Source organism: Hibiscus syriacus, unplaced genomic scaffold (genome assembly GCF_006381635.1).
Source record: "Hibiscus syriacus cultivar Baekdansim isolate YM2019G1 unplaced genomic scaffold, ASM638163v2 tig00112124_pilon, whole genome shotgun sequence".
NCBI lineage: Eukaryota > Viridiplantae > Streptophyta > Magnoliopsida > Malvales > Malvaceae > Hibiscus > Hibiscus syriacus.
In genome coordinates this window covers 164,862-179,738 of record NW_024063258.1, presented here as the reverse complement: position 1 = coordinate 179,738, position 14,877 = coordinate 164,862, and the positions used below count along the sequence as shown (strand labels likewise).

At 35.8% G+C, this 14,877-nt stretch overlaps 2 protein-coding genes across 3 annotated transcripts; one reads left to right on the top strand and one right to left on the bottom strand.

Moving 5' to 3' along the window:
• Window positions 1-1,997: 1,997 nt before the first annotated feature.
• Window positions 1,998-10,143, top strand: LOC120174806 (putative pectate lyase 2). Its single transcript, XM_039181547.1, has 8 exons — window positions 1,998-2,099; window positions 3,620-3,689; window positions 3,803-3,856; window positions 7,722-7,891; window positions 7,995-8,215; window positions 9,339-9,522; window positions 9,596-9,699; window positions 9,789-10,143. The coding sequence occupies exons 1-8, from the start codon at window positions 1,998-2,000 to the stop codon at window positions 10,141-10,143; spliced, it is 1,260 nt and encodes a 419-aa protein (XP_039037478.1).
• A 1,694-nt stretch (window positions 10,144-11,837) lies between these two features.
• LOC120174817 (probable WRKY transcription factor 31) lies at window positions 11,838-14,496 on the bottom strand. 2 transcript variants are annotated; one of them, XM_039181557.1, is made up of 6 exons: window positions 14,146-14,496; window positions 13,972-14,064; window positions 13,522-13,689; window positions 13,110-13,430; window positions 12,908-13,021; window positions 11,838-12,618 (listed from the first exon to the last, which is right to left on the bottom strand). In XM_039181557.1, exons 1-6 carry the CDS (start codon window positions 14,461-14,463, stop codon window positions 11,956-11,958), a joined length of 1,677 nt encoding a protein of 558 aa, XP_039037488.1. In that variant the 5' UTR covers window positions 14,464-14,496; the 3' UTR covers window positions 11,838-11,955. The 2 variants fall into 2 exon arrangements, with proteins under 2 accessions (XP_039037488.1, XP_039037489.1); XM_039181558.1 differs by having other exon boundaries at window positions 13,110-13,440; window positions 13,547-13,689.
• Between the last annotated feature and the right edge of the window lie 381 nt (window positions 14,497-14,877).

Here is a 14,877-nt window from a genome sequence, read left to right as displayed (position 1 = left end):
AAAAAGATATATAGGTTTAATGATAAATTTGTAATTTAACATTCGTAGAATTTTTATTATTCAACGACATAAGAATGATGTTTTTGAAAAAAAATTAAGGATATTTTAGTCCAAAACACCGATAATCCAACAATACTTAAGAGAAGGGGTAATCACATTCCCAATAATATACACAAAATACCACTGTTGGGAATAAAAGATTATCGAAAAATATGATTACTGATCAATCAAGCGGGGAAATGACATTCCATACCCCTTAAGGGGACATCTGCTCCTGGACAAAATATGATATAGGTGGGAAGGGTCCTACCTCTCTAATTTGATGGTTTAATTATATTTTAGTTATTGACGGTTATGAAATTAAACTCTTAACTCTCTAAAATTTTATAGTTTAATTACTTTTAGAACTAAATTAAGTTAAACTTTAAACTCTAAACCTTAAAATTACTAAAATTAAGCATTGACCCCTGATTTTGTTGAATTAATTATTTTGTAAAATTGTGTTCTTAAAATTTGTGAAATTAATCTAACTCACTTAATTCTTATAATTTAATTATCTTTTAGAATCTTATTTATTTAAAAGTTACGACATTTAGTCTCTTCATACAATGGTGGATGCATGTGTAGTTCAAGATGATCAAGTGTCCTCCTTGAAATCTGAATCTACTTCTAATTTTAAAAAAATTTGTTTTGTTAATATATGTGTCAACCTTAAAAAAATATTTCTAGATCCGCCACTAGATTTATAGTTCAATTTTGGCTTTCTCCTTGACTAGAAAGAGATAGGTAATAAGGAGCAAAATAGGATAGACAAATATATGGAAGCAAAGTTGTTTTAAGTCTCAATATTCTCAGTTAAAATTTAATATCTACACTAAATGGATTAATTTGAAGAGTTTAAAAACTAAATCCTGAATTGAAAAAGATAAATAACATTGGGATTCTAACCTTTTTCTAAAAAGATAAGCAAAATAACTCTACAACCAACAAAGGTAATGAGATCTAAAATCTTTAAATCTACATGTTCATCACAAATAAAATATCTCAATTTCCCTTTCATAAAATTGAAAATTTATAAACTAAAACTCTAAAAGAAAAGAAAGAGTTTAATATAATAGCATACCTTACATCATTCCATCATAAAAAAGGCTCCTCACCTTCTGTCCTCAAGAGATCTAAGACTTTTATACACAAATGACAAAATAAAGAAGGATACAAATGGAGGCCCCTATATATAGGCAAATAAAATTTCTAGGGTTTCAAGATAATTTATTAAAATGTCAAAGTTACCCTTTCTTTTAAGAATTTTACTCCAATGAATATCTCTTAATTAGTCTTGTAGTAGGAGTTTGATTTGGTTTGAGATTAATTTACTATTTTATTTTATTTTATTAATGAAATATGTGTGTTTTGATTTAATTTGATTCTTTAAAATATATTTTTGAAAGGGTCAAATTTAAATTTTTTATTAATTTTTTTAGATCAAGATTGGATTTAGATAAAATTTATATATTCACTAAAATATCTTTTTTTTTTCTCAGCAAGGATTTATTTATTATAATGAGATAATTTCTAGATTGTGTCTCGTTAAAAATCTCCCTAAAGTTATATGGAGGAAAAGAGTATCATAACTAGGGAAACAAAACAATTCCAATCGATACATCACCCGATGATCCTCTAACTTAGAGTCATAACAACACAACCAACAAAATCACACCAAAGAAGAAAAACATATAGAACAATACTATAAACCTACCACCGAGCTTTAAATTTTTTCTCTCGCCAGCCATACCTTTGCTAGGTAATCAGCCAAGCTGTTTTGATATCTTGGCACATATTTAAAGACAACATTCGAAATCGCTCGAGATAATCTGTCTATTTCATCGAAAATGTCCCACCATTTTCATGGTCTCAGTAACGGTGAAACAACCCAATTTAAAACCACTTGAGAGTATGGCTCGACAATTAAAGATGCTTTACCCAACCATTCTGTTTCCATGAAAATTTGCAGAGTTGTTTTGGTTGCCATCGCTTCTGCGAGTTCAGGACCCTTGGCTGAAACTGGACTTGAGAACAATGCTCAAACTTCACCAACAAAGGTTCTTAATACCCCTTCACATCAAGCGACAAAATGGTTAAAAGTCCCGTCCACATTAAATTTAACTGTACCAGCAGGAGGAGGAATCCATTCAGTCGAGACGTTATTGCTGCTAGACGGAGTTATGCTTTCCATTCCCAAAAATATCATTTAGAGCTTTGAGAGATTTCTCGTATTTGAAAGGTTTTGTTTATTCAAAAATTTGAATCGTGAGAAGCAATATTTTGAGAAGATAAAAAACATACTTCAAAATTAACTTCATCAAATAACATTGGATGATATCAGAAAATTAACTTCATCAAATAACATTGGATGATATCAGAATATTAGCATGTCGAATGTTTAGAGGAATTTTTGTCGATTTTAAGTGAATTTTATAAAAACCAATCCAATGAGAAGAAAAATTAGTAGAACATGAACATTATGATATCGATCTTGTCGCGAATGGTGACCAATGATGTATAACGATTGTTACCAATGACTGTCGGAAAAAATTAGTGCTTAAAATTGAATATTTTTAAAGTCTAATAACAAAATCGATACACCTTTAAAGTTTAGTGCTTAGAAATGACATCGTTTTGGACATTAATAGTCGCACCAAAATGATATAGTTTTGTCCATGTCATCACAGTGATAAGATTCTCCATGCCACCGAGCGTTAAAATTTAAAGATTCAATAGTATAATTGAATCAAAATCAAAATTCAATACTATAATTAAAGCAATTGAAAGTTCATTAGTATATGATATAGTTCATTATTATATTTTGTGTTAGCATAATGAAAATCAACCTATCATGGTCCATAGATAGTATGTAAGTTTTTCTTTTCTTGAAAAGACTTATATTTATACTTATGCACACGTATAGACTACGTTGTTGTTCGAATTCGAATCATTAAAGAACATATTATCTTTCATCACTAGTACCACTCCAAGAATTAGTTAACATGTACGTTGAATCTCAATAGTTGGTGTATTTTGAAGGTATTTGTGGTTGATTTTAGTCACAAGATTTTATATTCCCTGCTGTACAGAGAGGCATGACAGATTGATAAAATTGAAGTGTCTTTTCGAGTGGTTTGCAAAGGGTTCACATGGGAATGTGAAGAGTTAGAGGTGCCAAAACGTGAGTATTTGTGTGCAAGAGACTTAAATCAATGAGGCTTAAAAGGGTTCAAGTCCCTCACAGGAAAATACTCTTTTATGTATTATAAAGAACAATGATAAGCAATGGGACGCAAATAATAAAAATACGCATTTTTTGGTATTGAGAAACATTAGGGTTTTAAATTACTGTCCAAAAACGTGATAGCGCCCGCAAAATAACGGTAGTGCCGCCGTTCGAATTACCCGCTATACCCGTACTAGCGTCCAATAGTGTCCGTTACGGCCGCAATAGTGTCCGTTGTAGCCACAATCGCGATAAACACGAAATGGCCAAAAACGCGACCGTGATTTTGAAATTCTGAGAACCATCTCAAAAGGCTTTCCTCTGATCCGTCTTGTATTGTTTGTGGTGCAGCTGAGGAAACAAGCTCACATATTCTTCGAGCCAAATTACTCAATGAAGATGTTAACAAAGGAGCAGCCAAGTAAATGATTGAAACCATTATAACTGTGTAATGGAACACGTGTAAAAAAGAAGCCAAATACATTGGGTGAATTCATGCCTTTTGACCTTTTTTTGTTACGTTCTCGTTTTAAGGTTTAGCCATGACTAAATCTAAATTGACTCGGATCATATATCTGGCTTTAATAGGTGAGTATTCCAGTGGAGATTTTCTGCATGCACAAGAACTCGAACTTAATACCTTACTTAAGCAATATCAAATTGCTTACCATTTGAACCAGACTTGTTGGTTTTTGAACTAATTATTTAGTTTTATAAGAAGTGTAACACAATGAGAAAAACACTTTCTTCTTATTCTTTATTTCTCTCTAATTTTGTATCTCATATTGTAGAATAGTTCATATCATTGGTGTTACTGATGTTGAAAGTCAAAAAAAGGGGGCAATGCACCGATTTATAATTTTCAACAATTGGGGCACCAAATGAAATGGTCAAAAAGGGGATGTTTTTGTTGAAATTTTGGTAATGGGAAAATTGTAAATTTAGTCTCTATACTTTAATATATTTATAAGATTGGTCCTTAAGTTTCAACTATAAATACCCTAACACATTTAGCTTCAAAACCATCCCAAATCATTATAGCTTTCTCCCAATACTAAAGAATTTAGAGAGTTTTCTTGAGAGTTGTTTTCTCATTTTTATCAAGAGAGGATTGTTATTGTTTTCTCCTTGTTAGATCGAAAGAAGTTGTAATTCATATTTTTCTCATAGTGAAATTCTTCTACCGTTGCCCGTGGTTTTTACCTTATATTATTTAGGTATTAAATTATCAGTTGCGATTTTGTTCTATCCGATAGCCGTATTCCGCAATAATTGGTATCAAGAGCCAGATTAGAGTGTGTAATATCTACTTATTGTCTTTGTGGTTGACACTAAAAGGTAGATCCTCCAACATAAGAAAGTAAGAAGGTATTACCCATTCTTTGAAGGTTCCAGAGAACTATTCACGATAGTGAAATAGTGAGAGCTATCCGTAATAGAAGCTATGGCAACGAAATTTGATATTAAAAAGTTCAATGGGAGAAATTTCTAATTGTGGAAATTGAAGATGAATGTCATCCTGATGAAAGACGGTTGTCTAGCGGCTATAAGTGAAAGGCTGGTAAATTTCACAGATGACAGCAAATGGAACGAGATAAACGAGAATGCTACGACAAACTTTCATCTAACATTAGCAGATGAAGTATTGACAAGAATTGAGGAGAAGAAAACAGTTAAGGAGATATGAGATAAAAAAAAATCCAGGAAATGTAAATTCTTGGGATATGCTGATGGTGTAAAGGGGTATCGCTTGTGGGATCCTACTGCCCGCAAAGTAATCATTAGGAGAGATGTTATCTTTGTAGAAGATAAACTAAAAAGAAAAGAAGAAGATAGTAGCGCTGAAAAGTCAGAGACTACACATATACATGTGGAAAAAGAGGTTGAACAAGGAGATTCTTCTAAAGCAGAACCAGCACATGATGAACAGGAACCAGAGAGTTCTGAAGCTCCAACAACTCGTCAATCAGATCATGTGAGAAGATGTCTCAATTGGCACTCAGATTATGTTATAGAATGAAATATTACATACTGTTTTTTAACAGATGACGGTGAGCCATCAACATACCAGGCGCCAATAAACAACTCAGATGTTTCACAGTGGATGATGGCGATGCAAGAAGAAATTGAAGCCCTTCATAAAAATAATACATGGGACCTTGTGCCACTACCACAAGGAATGAAGCCAATTGGTAACAAATGGGTCTTCAAAATCAAGAGAAATGGTAACGATCAAGTTGAGAGGTATCATGCAAGACTGGTGGTCAAAGGATATGCTCAAAAAGAAGGTATTAATTTCAATGAAATCTTTTATCCTATGGTTCGACTAATAACAATTCGAGTAGTCTTGGCAATGTGTGCTACATTGAACTTACATCTAGAGCAGTTCGATGTTAAAACAACGTTTATTCATGGAAATCTTGAAGAATAGATTTATATGCTCCAACCTGAACGTTTTGAAGAAAAAGAAAAGAAGAACTTGGTTTGCAGGTTGAACAAATCTCTGTACGGTCTAAAGCAGGTTGAAGAATAGATTCATTATGTGCCTTGGATACAACATACTTAATGCAGACCCTTGTGCTTATTTCAAGAGGTTTGGTGATAACGATTTTGTTATATTGTTGTTGTATGTGGATGACATATTGGTTGTAGGACCCAACAAATATCATATTGAAGAATTGAAGGCACAACTGGCTAGGGAATTTGAAATGAAGGACTTGGGATCAGGAAACAAGATTTTAGGGATGCAAATTCACCGAGACAGAAGTAATAGGAAGATTTGGCTTTCACAAAAGAATTACTTGAAGAAGATCTTGTCACGATTTAACATGCAAGATTGTAAGCCAATTTCTACCCCTCTTCCTATTAACTTCAAATTATCCTCCAGTATGAGTCCTAGTAGTGAAAAAGAGAGGATGAAGATGTCTCGAGTACCGTATACATTGGCAGTGGAAAGTTTAATGTTCGCTATGATATGCACAAGACCAGACATTGCACAAGCAATGGGAGTGATTAGTCTGTACATGGTGAATCCAGACAAAGAGCATTGGAATACAACAAAGAGGTACAATGTAGAAAGAATGGTCTGAAGATATGATTGTTCCAATCAAATCTTCAAATGGGAGATTGTTGAAAGTAAAAAAAAAAGGGGGCAATGCACCGAATGACAATTTTCAACAATTAGAGCACCGAATGAAATGGTCAAAAAGGGGTTGTTTTTTGTTAAAATTTTTGGTCATTGGAAAATTGAAAATTTAGTCTCTATACTTTGGGGTATTTACAAGATTAGTCTTTAAGCTTCAACTATAAATACCCTAACCCATTTAGTTTCAAAATCATCCCAAATCATTCTAGTTTTCTCCTAATACTAGAGAATTTAGAGAGTTTTCTTGAGAGTTGTTTTCTCCTTTTTATCAAGAGAGAATTATTATTGTTTTCTCCTTGTTAGATCGAGAGAAGTTGTAATTCCTATTTTCTCATAGTGAAATTCTTCTACCGTTGCCCGTGGTTTTTACTCTATATTATTTAGGGGTTTTCACGTAAAATTTGTGTCTTCTTTATCTTCATTTTTATTTTTTCAAATTATCAGTTGCGATTTTTCTCTATCCGATAGTCGTATTCTGCAACAACTGAGCTATGATGAATGAAACAAAGGCCATTAAAATTTTACAGGAGATTGTCGCTCGCCATGAACATTTGTTGGAATCTTTTGAAGCTCATGTCGAGAAGAAGAAGCAAGCAAATGAAAAGAATCATAAGCTACTTCAAGATGTAATGCATCAAATAACTGCAATTTCAATGCAGTTATAATTAACGTTCAAGGAACACTCCGAAATTGATGGATCGGAGAAAGTTGAGCCTAAATAAAATGACTTAAGCACAAATGCTCAGTCTTGTTCAATGAATTGTCACCATTAATGGATAATGAAATTGCAGATCCAATGATTCAGGATAGTGAAAGAGTTAATTTTCAGATTGATACAACAACGATCATAGGTTCATCCAAACCTATCAAGATATCAGAACACCATGTCGAAAATAAAGCTAGTCAAGCACAAGAGTGATTATCGATTAAGATTCTGAACAAAGAGTGATTATTGATTAAGATTCCGAACAAACTCTTGATAATTACAGAAAATCACCTCAGTGAAAGTAAGTGAGTCCAAATTCGATTTTCCATTTTTGAATATTCAACATTAAGCTACTTGATATTATATGTGCCGCATGTTGTTGCCTGATGGTAGATACAAATCACAGCCTAAAAAGAATGAATATAAGAGATTATCTATTAGATATTTCATGTTCTTACTTAGTCACGGTGGAGTAAATTTTAAAGGGATTCATTCATTGGTGTTTACACATGAAAAGGTATTGATTAAGTTTGATTATTCTTATAAGTTCAGGCTTTTTCTAATGGGAAAGTGTATGACTATATTCTTTATAAGTTTTGAAGGCAATGATGTTAGCTTTGTTTTGAAGTGGTTCCTTCTTGAGTGGCTGCAACTAGATATTTGTGGGAGTTTTGATGTTTTTCCTGCTGTGGTAATTAATATAGTTAGAAGTGATGGGGTCATTGAACTTGGAAAAGTTGTTGGGACAGTTGTAGATCCGAACAAGGAGGATGTTTGGCATTATACAAGCATAACAAACGTCTTTGTTTTTGTCAACTTAAACCCATATCGGCAGTAGATGAGTTACAAGGTTTCTGGTCCTTGTTTTAGCTAAGGTTAGAAGCAAGGTTGATTTTCTCATGGATGATGTTTTAGCTATGGAGAATGATGGGATTCAAATCAGATTCGATATCAGAGGAGAGTCTGGGACTTTTGCTGCTAGAATGGCCAAGAGGAATGTCACTGTCATAACTAACACCTTGAATCTCGATGCACCGCATAGAGAATTCATTGTTGCAAGAGGACTTTTCCCTTTGTTTTTGAGCTTGAACCAAGGGTTCCCTTTCTATAATAATGCTTTCTAAGGGCCGACGGCTTGCTTTGGTTAGATAGTTTTTATTGTGCTGACGATAAAAAGAAGAGAGATTTAACTCGTTTGATCGAAAGATTCAGGTACAAGAAACTCAAATCTACATTCTCTAAACAAGTGGAGCCCAACACAATAGACTGCATCATAATTTGTAAGACCGACTTCAAGTCTGTAGCAAGAAAATTCATGACCATAAGCTACTGCTAGAAGTATATCGCCAGAAATACCTGCATGGACCATTTGTGCAATTATATCCTTGTTGCCAAATCGTGTAACAAAATGATGTTTTGGGTGTTGTACTTGTTCTTTTTCGAAGAGCCATTCATGTTTTGGGGTGTTGTTACGAACAAGGGATCATAGGAGCAGCCAAGTAAACAATTAAAACTATTACAATTGTGTAAAGGAACACGTATCAAGAAGGAGCCAAATACATTGGGTGAATTCATGCCCTTTGATTTAGTTGTTCAGCTTTATATAGAGGAGGAGCATAACAGAATGGGATAGAAAAAATTGTTATCAGAACACTCTCGTTTTATTCTTTCTTCTACGTATCTTTTTCTCTCTCTGTTTTCTCTACTTTTTTATCTGAAATTGCAGAATAGTTCATAACAGAAGACCACCTCGAGTCCTTCTCTGTGCCCTTATGCGACCGGTTATATATTCGAACATTAAATCGACGAGCATAATGGCGGTGACATATCTTGAGGTATTCTTTTTTCTTCTCTTATTTGTCATATTTGAAAGTATAAACGATTTTAGTTTTAACAACAATGCAGGTCAATTTCGATCAGAATTTTAATTATTCTAAAAATCTAGAAACTGATCACTCAATGGCAAAAAGAGAAGTCAATGACCCTAGGCTCGTGCAACCATGTTCTATGTAGCAACGAAGCATATCTTACCATGCAAAACTTACCTAAAATATACTTACACACACAAATATATTATATAATATTGTCCTTAAATCGTGTCTGCCACCAAGTACTCAACTCTCCTATAAGAGTTCTTTAATTTTCTGTTCCAACTTCATGAACAACTTAAGCCATGGCTTCCCTTGCCTCTATCGTATTGGTTTCATTTCTTTTAGTAGGAGCTCCCCGTCGCATGTAGGGATGCGTGGAGGCTCCGACGGAGATGCGATCAGCGTTTTTGCGTCCTCAAATATTTGGATTGATCATTGCTATCTCATGCGTTCTAGGGATGGTCTTATCGATGTGATTCATGCTTCAACTACCGTCACGATCTCTAATAACTATTTCTCTCAACATGATAAAGTCAGCATTAAAGCTTATGAGTTTTACATTGTAATGTTTAGTTTATCCAATTCATTATGTCCAAATATTGCAGATGATGCTGTTAGGACACAGAGACACGTTCACTGCTGACAAAGTCATGAAAGTTACGATAGTTTTTAACCGATTCGGCGAGGGACTTATTGAGAGGATGCCGAGGTAAAGAAGACGACGGAAGTTTATGTTAGTCTCTGACTATAATCATGGTAAATTGATCTCATTACATATATTATTCGGTGCCGTGGCAGGGTCAGGATAGGATATGCACATGTTGCTAACAGCAGATACGATGAATGGAAGATGTATGCAATAGGCGGCAGTGCAAATCCGACCATTTTCAGCGAGGGGAACTACTTTGTGGCGCCCGATAATCCTAGCAACAAACAGGTTACCAAGAGAGAAGCAAGCAATTGGCAAAATTGGAGATGGCAGTCGTCAAAGGATGTCTTTACGAATGGTGCGTATTTCGTTTCGTCTGGCTACGGAAGTTGTGCTCCTCTTTATACTTGGGCTCAATCCTTCACTACCGCCCCAGGATACATGGTCCCTGTTTTAACATCAAATGCTGGCCCTTTACGTTGTGTCGTTGGAAAACCATGCTAAGTTTTCGATTTATGATCGGCAATGGGGATGATGTACCTTGTGCAGCAAGGCGGACATTGTTTTCCTTCTTGGTTTCTCTTGCTTCGCTTGTCTTTGTTTTTGTGTTATTTACAGTATAAAATACTGGTAACAAATTGATTACAGGAGCTTTGGCTCTCACTTCCCTAGAGAACCAAATACCGATGCTCATACCTATCGCTCCGGCAGCAGAAACTGCGATTGCGGTCCCTGATACAATAAGAAACCGTTAACTAAAGGCTTAAACTTCCGATTTAAGATATACATGTTCATCATCAGCATTGTTGACACAAAAAGCTAAACGAAACTATAGAATTTTCACCTGGTACGACTCCGACCTTCCGGTGCTCAGAAATGTCACGATCTGCATAGCAGATAAAGCACAACTTAAGATATAGGCTGATATGAATATTAACTCTTATAAATCTAAACATATATCTATACAATAGGAGGTAACATTTGCCTCCTTAAGAGATTCTGTGTTTGTGTATGGAATCCGCATGTTCCAGCTCTCTTGGATGGCATTACATTACAGGCAATGTGTTGGTACCGGAACATCGAAATCCACCCGGCGGATTCCAATACACACTAGTTTATGAAAATTTAAAGATTTAAACAAAAAAGAAGTTTCCCAAGTCTATAACACTAATACACCATGAAAATGAAGCCATGTACGCATTTAGATCCGTACATAAAAAGTCCCTTTAATGAGAAGTAAGAAAGCAATAAAAAGATGGGGTAAGGATTGGTTCACATGGAAGCATGTGGGGGAGTTTTAATTAACATAAGATTGTACTAGCACGGTTGCATGATGTACGGTGCGACCCATAAAGTTTCACGGACGGAAGTTCTCCAACTAACCCTACAAACTGGTTAAATTTTAATTTTCATCCCTTATATTTGAGATTTAATCTTTTTATTTTTTATTTGATATAGTTTGATCATTTTACTTTTTTCAAATTCTTTATTAACTACTCTACTATCATACCATTAGTATATTAATGTACAAGTTTTTGATATAATATTTGAATTATCCAAATCTTTTCTCACTCGTAAATTAAAGATTGCGTATTTAAGCTTGTTTGAGCTCAAATCCTCGTTTGCAGAGGACTAAAACACAATTAGACCTAAAAACTCACACAAGATGGGATGTTTTAAATTTTAATTAGCATGAAGATGACAATCAAGTGATGCACGGAAAGTCAAACAAACGTATCCGAGTTGTCCATTGAAATAATTGCACCTCACTCGCAACTTCAACGAAACTACAACCCGTCATCTTCTTCATTGAATCAAATTTGACCCAATCAAGCATTATTTCCATCAACTTTTTTTTCCTTGTATTCAATGCAGACGTCGTTGCCTTGAAGTCTCCTACTTAAAAATCTACCGTTTCTTTATATACGTATAAGTTACGTATCAAAGTATAGTAGCCGTATTTTCTTGACTGATTTATGCAGGATATCCCACACCCTCGAGAAAGATACCTTTCGTTTTCTTGTGGGAAAATTGTAATTGTATATGTTTACACAACGGATCAAAGGTTAGAGAAGCTTAGGGACTAATAGTGTAATTTATCCTTTAAAAACAGAAGGAAATGTATGTGGTTGGAGTAGGAAATTATGTTTTTTTTTTGTGTATTTACTCGAAGAACTGAACTGAATTATTCAAGATCTAAACAAAAAGAATGACGTTTGTGTGTGTTCTAACCCTCCTCCCCACAACAAAGTACAAAAAATATAAACATGTAGTCTCCTTTTCAACAGTTAAAGAAAGGTGTCTCTAAGATCTTAATTATTGTCTATTGTTTGATGTGTTGTTGTTGTTGTTGGAAGTGTTGCTGCTGCTATTCGGGCGAGCACCACCGATGATGGATGTGATGGCAGCCGCGAGAGCCGCCGTGAAGCTAGGATCGTTGGTGATGGCAGCTGTGGCGGCGCTAACCGTGTCGGCCAACGAAGGCTGTTGAGGCTGCTGCAGCTGCAATTGTGGGTATGGGACTTGGTGTTGCTGGCCTAATTGTGAAAACCCCATTTCTTGTGACAACTGAAGGCCTGAGAATTTTGACTGATTATACAATGGCTGCCCAAAAACTTGAGGCAAATTTTGGGGTTGGCCGGGGAAAGGGACTTGGAATTGCGGAGGCGGCTGTGGCTGCGGTGGCGGTGGGCTTCGGAATTGTAGAGGGTTCGGTGAATGTGTGAGGTCCAATGTCACGGTGGAGAGCGGTGCCGAGGCCGATATGGTTGCCATGCTTGGGGAGCATGGGAGGATTGCCCTGGCAAGCAAGTTTTGGTTCATGATACCATCAGCACTTGGCATTGAACCTGAAAGCAACATGCTAGCGGCTGCTGCCGTCGTTGAAGCCATTGCCATCGCAGCAGGCGGCAATGGGTGATTGTGGTTGCCCTCGTATGTTGTTATCAAGATTGTTCTATCATCCGCGCAGCGTTGAACCTGAGATTAATCATAAAAAAAAAAGTTAGCTTCAGGTCATGAAATCTAGATAACATCAAAACGGAACATGAACAAAAAAGTGTTAATTCCAATAGTTGTCCTCAAACTATGGCTTCAAATTCTAAATTAGTCCTTTGAAACCTGAAAGTGGTAGAAATATTTTTTCACATCCTTTCAATTAGTCCTAACCTTTATAATAGTTTAATTATGTCTAATTTAGAATTTGAGCCAACATTTAAGGACGTTTTACACAATTAACCCTTAAAATCAACAAGAGGAAGATTGATACTTGTTTCCGGACAGGACAACCAACAGCCATTGTGCATCGGTAATAAGCTCGAGGACAAGGATTTCCTTTAGCCATCTTTTGCCCATATTTTCTCCATTGGCATCCATCGGTGATCTGTGTAGCAAATTAATAATCAATTAGTTTGTCAACAATGTACAATTTCAAAGTTAAAAAAGTGATTAAAGCATGGTATAACGCATACCATGGGAGCTTCCGATCGAGCTCGAACTGAAACACGGGCTTTCCTCATGGTGGCCTCAACGGATTGATCAATCGGTTTCCCGGAATTCAGCTTCGGGAGTTTGCTATTAGGTCCCCAGCTCTCGGATTCCGTGCTCTCTTCTCTGCCGATTCTTTTTTCCACGTTGTTTTGAGGAGTCCCCGAACGTGTTCTTTCTTCTGACGACGAATGAGTCGACACCATCTCGGGTGCTTCGGCTCCACCGGAGGGGCGTACATCTATTATTTTCAAAGGCATTATCTCTTCACCTTGTTTGTTCTCTTCGGATTTCACTTCTTGGACCTGAAATTCCATGCAAGGAACACATTTTCTATCAGCTACCGAGTTCGATAATCTATTCGATCGGTTTCGAATCTAATCGAGATATAATAACCTCATGTTGTTCTTGGGTGGTTTCGGTTTCTCGGTTTCTTTGCTGTTGCATTAAGCTGACAAGGTGCATCTGGAGAGCAGTGTAATTGTTGTTGACATGACTCAGCATATCTTTAAGCTTTTGGTTTTCAGCATTCGCGCGTTTCAACTCCACTTGTAATTGCACCAGCTGAAACAAAACAAAATTATTCAGTTTGTCGAAAAATAATAAATGGTTTAATTATTCTCTTACTCCTATGCTCTTCCAACTTTTAAAATTTAATCCCTCTCTGGATAAAACATAAAAAACAGTGTTTTCAGATGGACTTGTTAAACTTTTAAATCAGTAGAGAGATTAAAATCTCCCAAGTAAAAGCAGGATTAATTTTTAAAAGTTCAAAGAATACAGTGGCTAAATAAAAATTCGACAAGATAAAATGAATTTTCAGTTTTAACAGTATCGTCCTCTTACTTCATCCTTGGCTCTCCTATCTTCCCTATCCGACGGGACTCCGTCGTCAACAGTTGACTGATCACTTCCGGCCGTCAGAAGAAGCAACCCAGTCTAGATTTAGGAGAAAAAAAATCATAATTAATTATAATTAAGGTAAAAAGAAAGAAAAATCTGAACAATATCTCCTCTTACATTTACATCTAAATCGGAGGCAGGAGCGGGTTCGCCGTGTTCCTTCTTAACACAATCATCGTCGATCACCCTGGATTTCTTATCGGAGAAAAAGTCAACCTCATCGACGGGTAGTCGCGTATCATCCGACGGCGATGACGAAGAAGCGGAGGTTCCCCGGCGGTCGTCTCTCGATCCGGTGAGGCTAACCGGGAACTGAAACATGTCTCGTTGATGGTTCAACCTGAAGAAAGCACCTGTGTTGGAACTTGTTTTGGTCGAGAAGAAATTATTAGTAACTGGATCGGATTCAAGGGTCAGACCCCATCCTTTGTCCATAAATTAAACAAAAAGATTTTGCTTTTACGGAAGAGCTGGAAGAAGACACGAGAGAGAAATTAGCTTGGAAAATTATGGAACAAATTATGTGAAATCTGTGAAGTCTTGAAACGGTGCAATGGGGTCGCCTATAAAAAGGGTTTGGAAATCGGAAACGTAGACCAAGGTTTTTCTTTTCAATTAGTTTGATTTATATTTGGAAAAAGTACACAAGAGCTCTCTAAATTATGCTCAAATAATTTTTTTAGGTCACTGAACTTTTGATGTTAGGGATGACAATGGATTAAATTGGATCAGATTTTCGATCAACTCAACCCAAGAATCATATCCCCTTCACCTGAACTCGACCCAAGTTTAGAAATGTCTCATTTAATCAGTTACTCATAGTTTTGAGGTAAAAACTCGTATTCGATT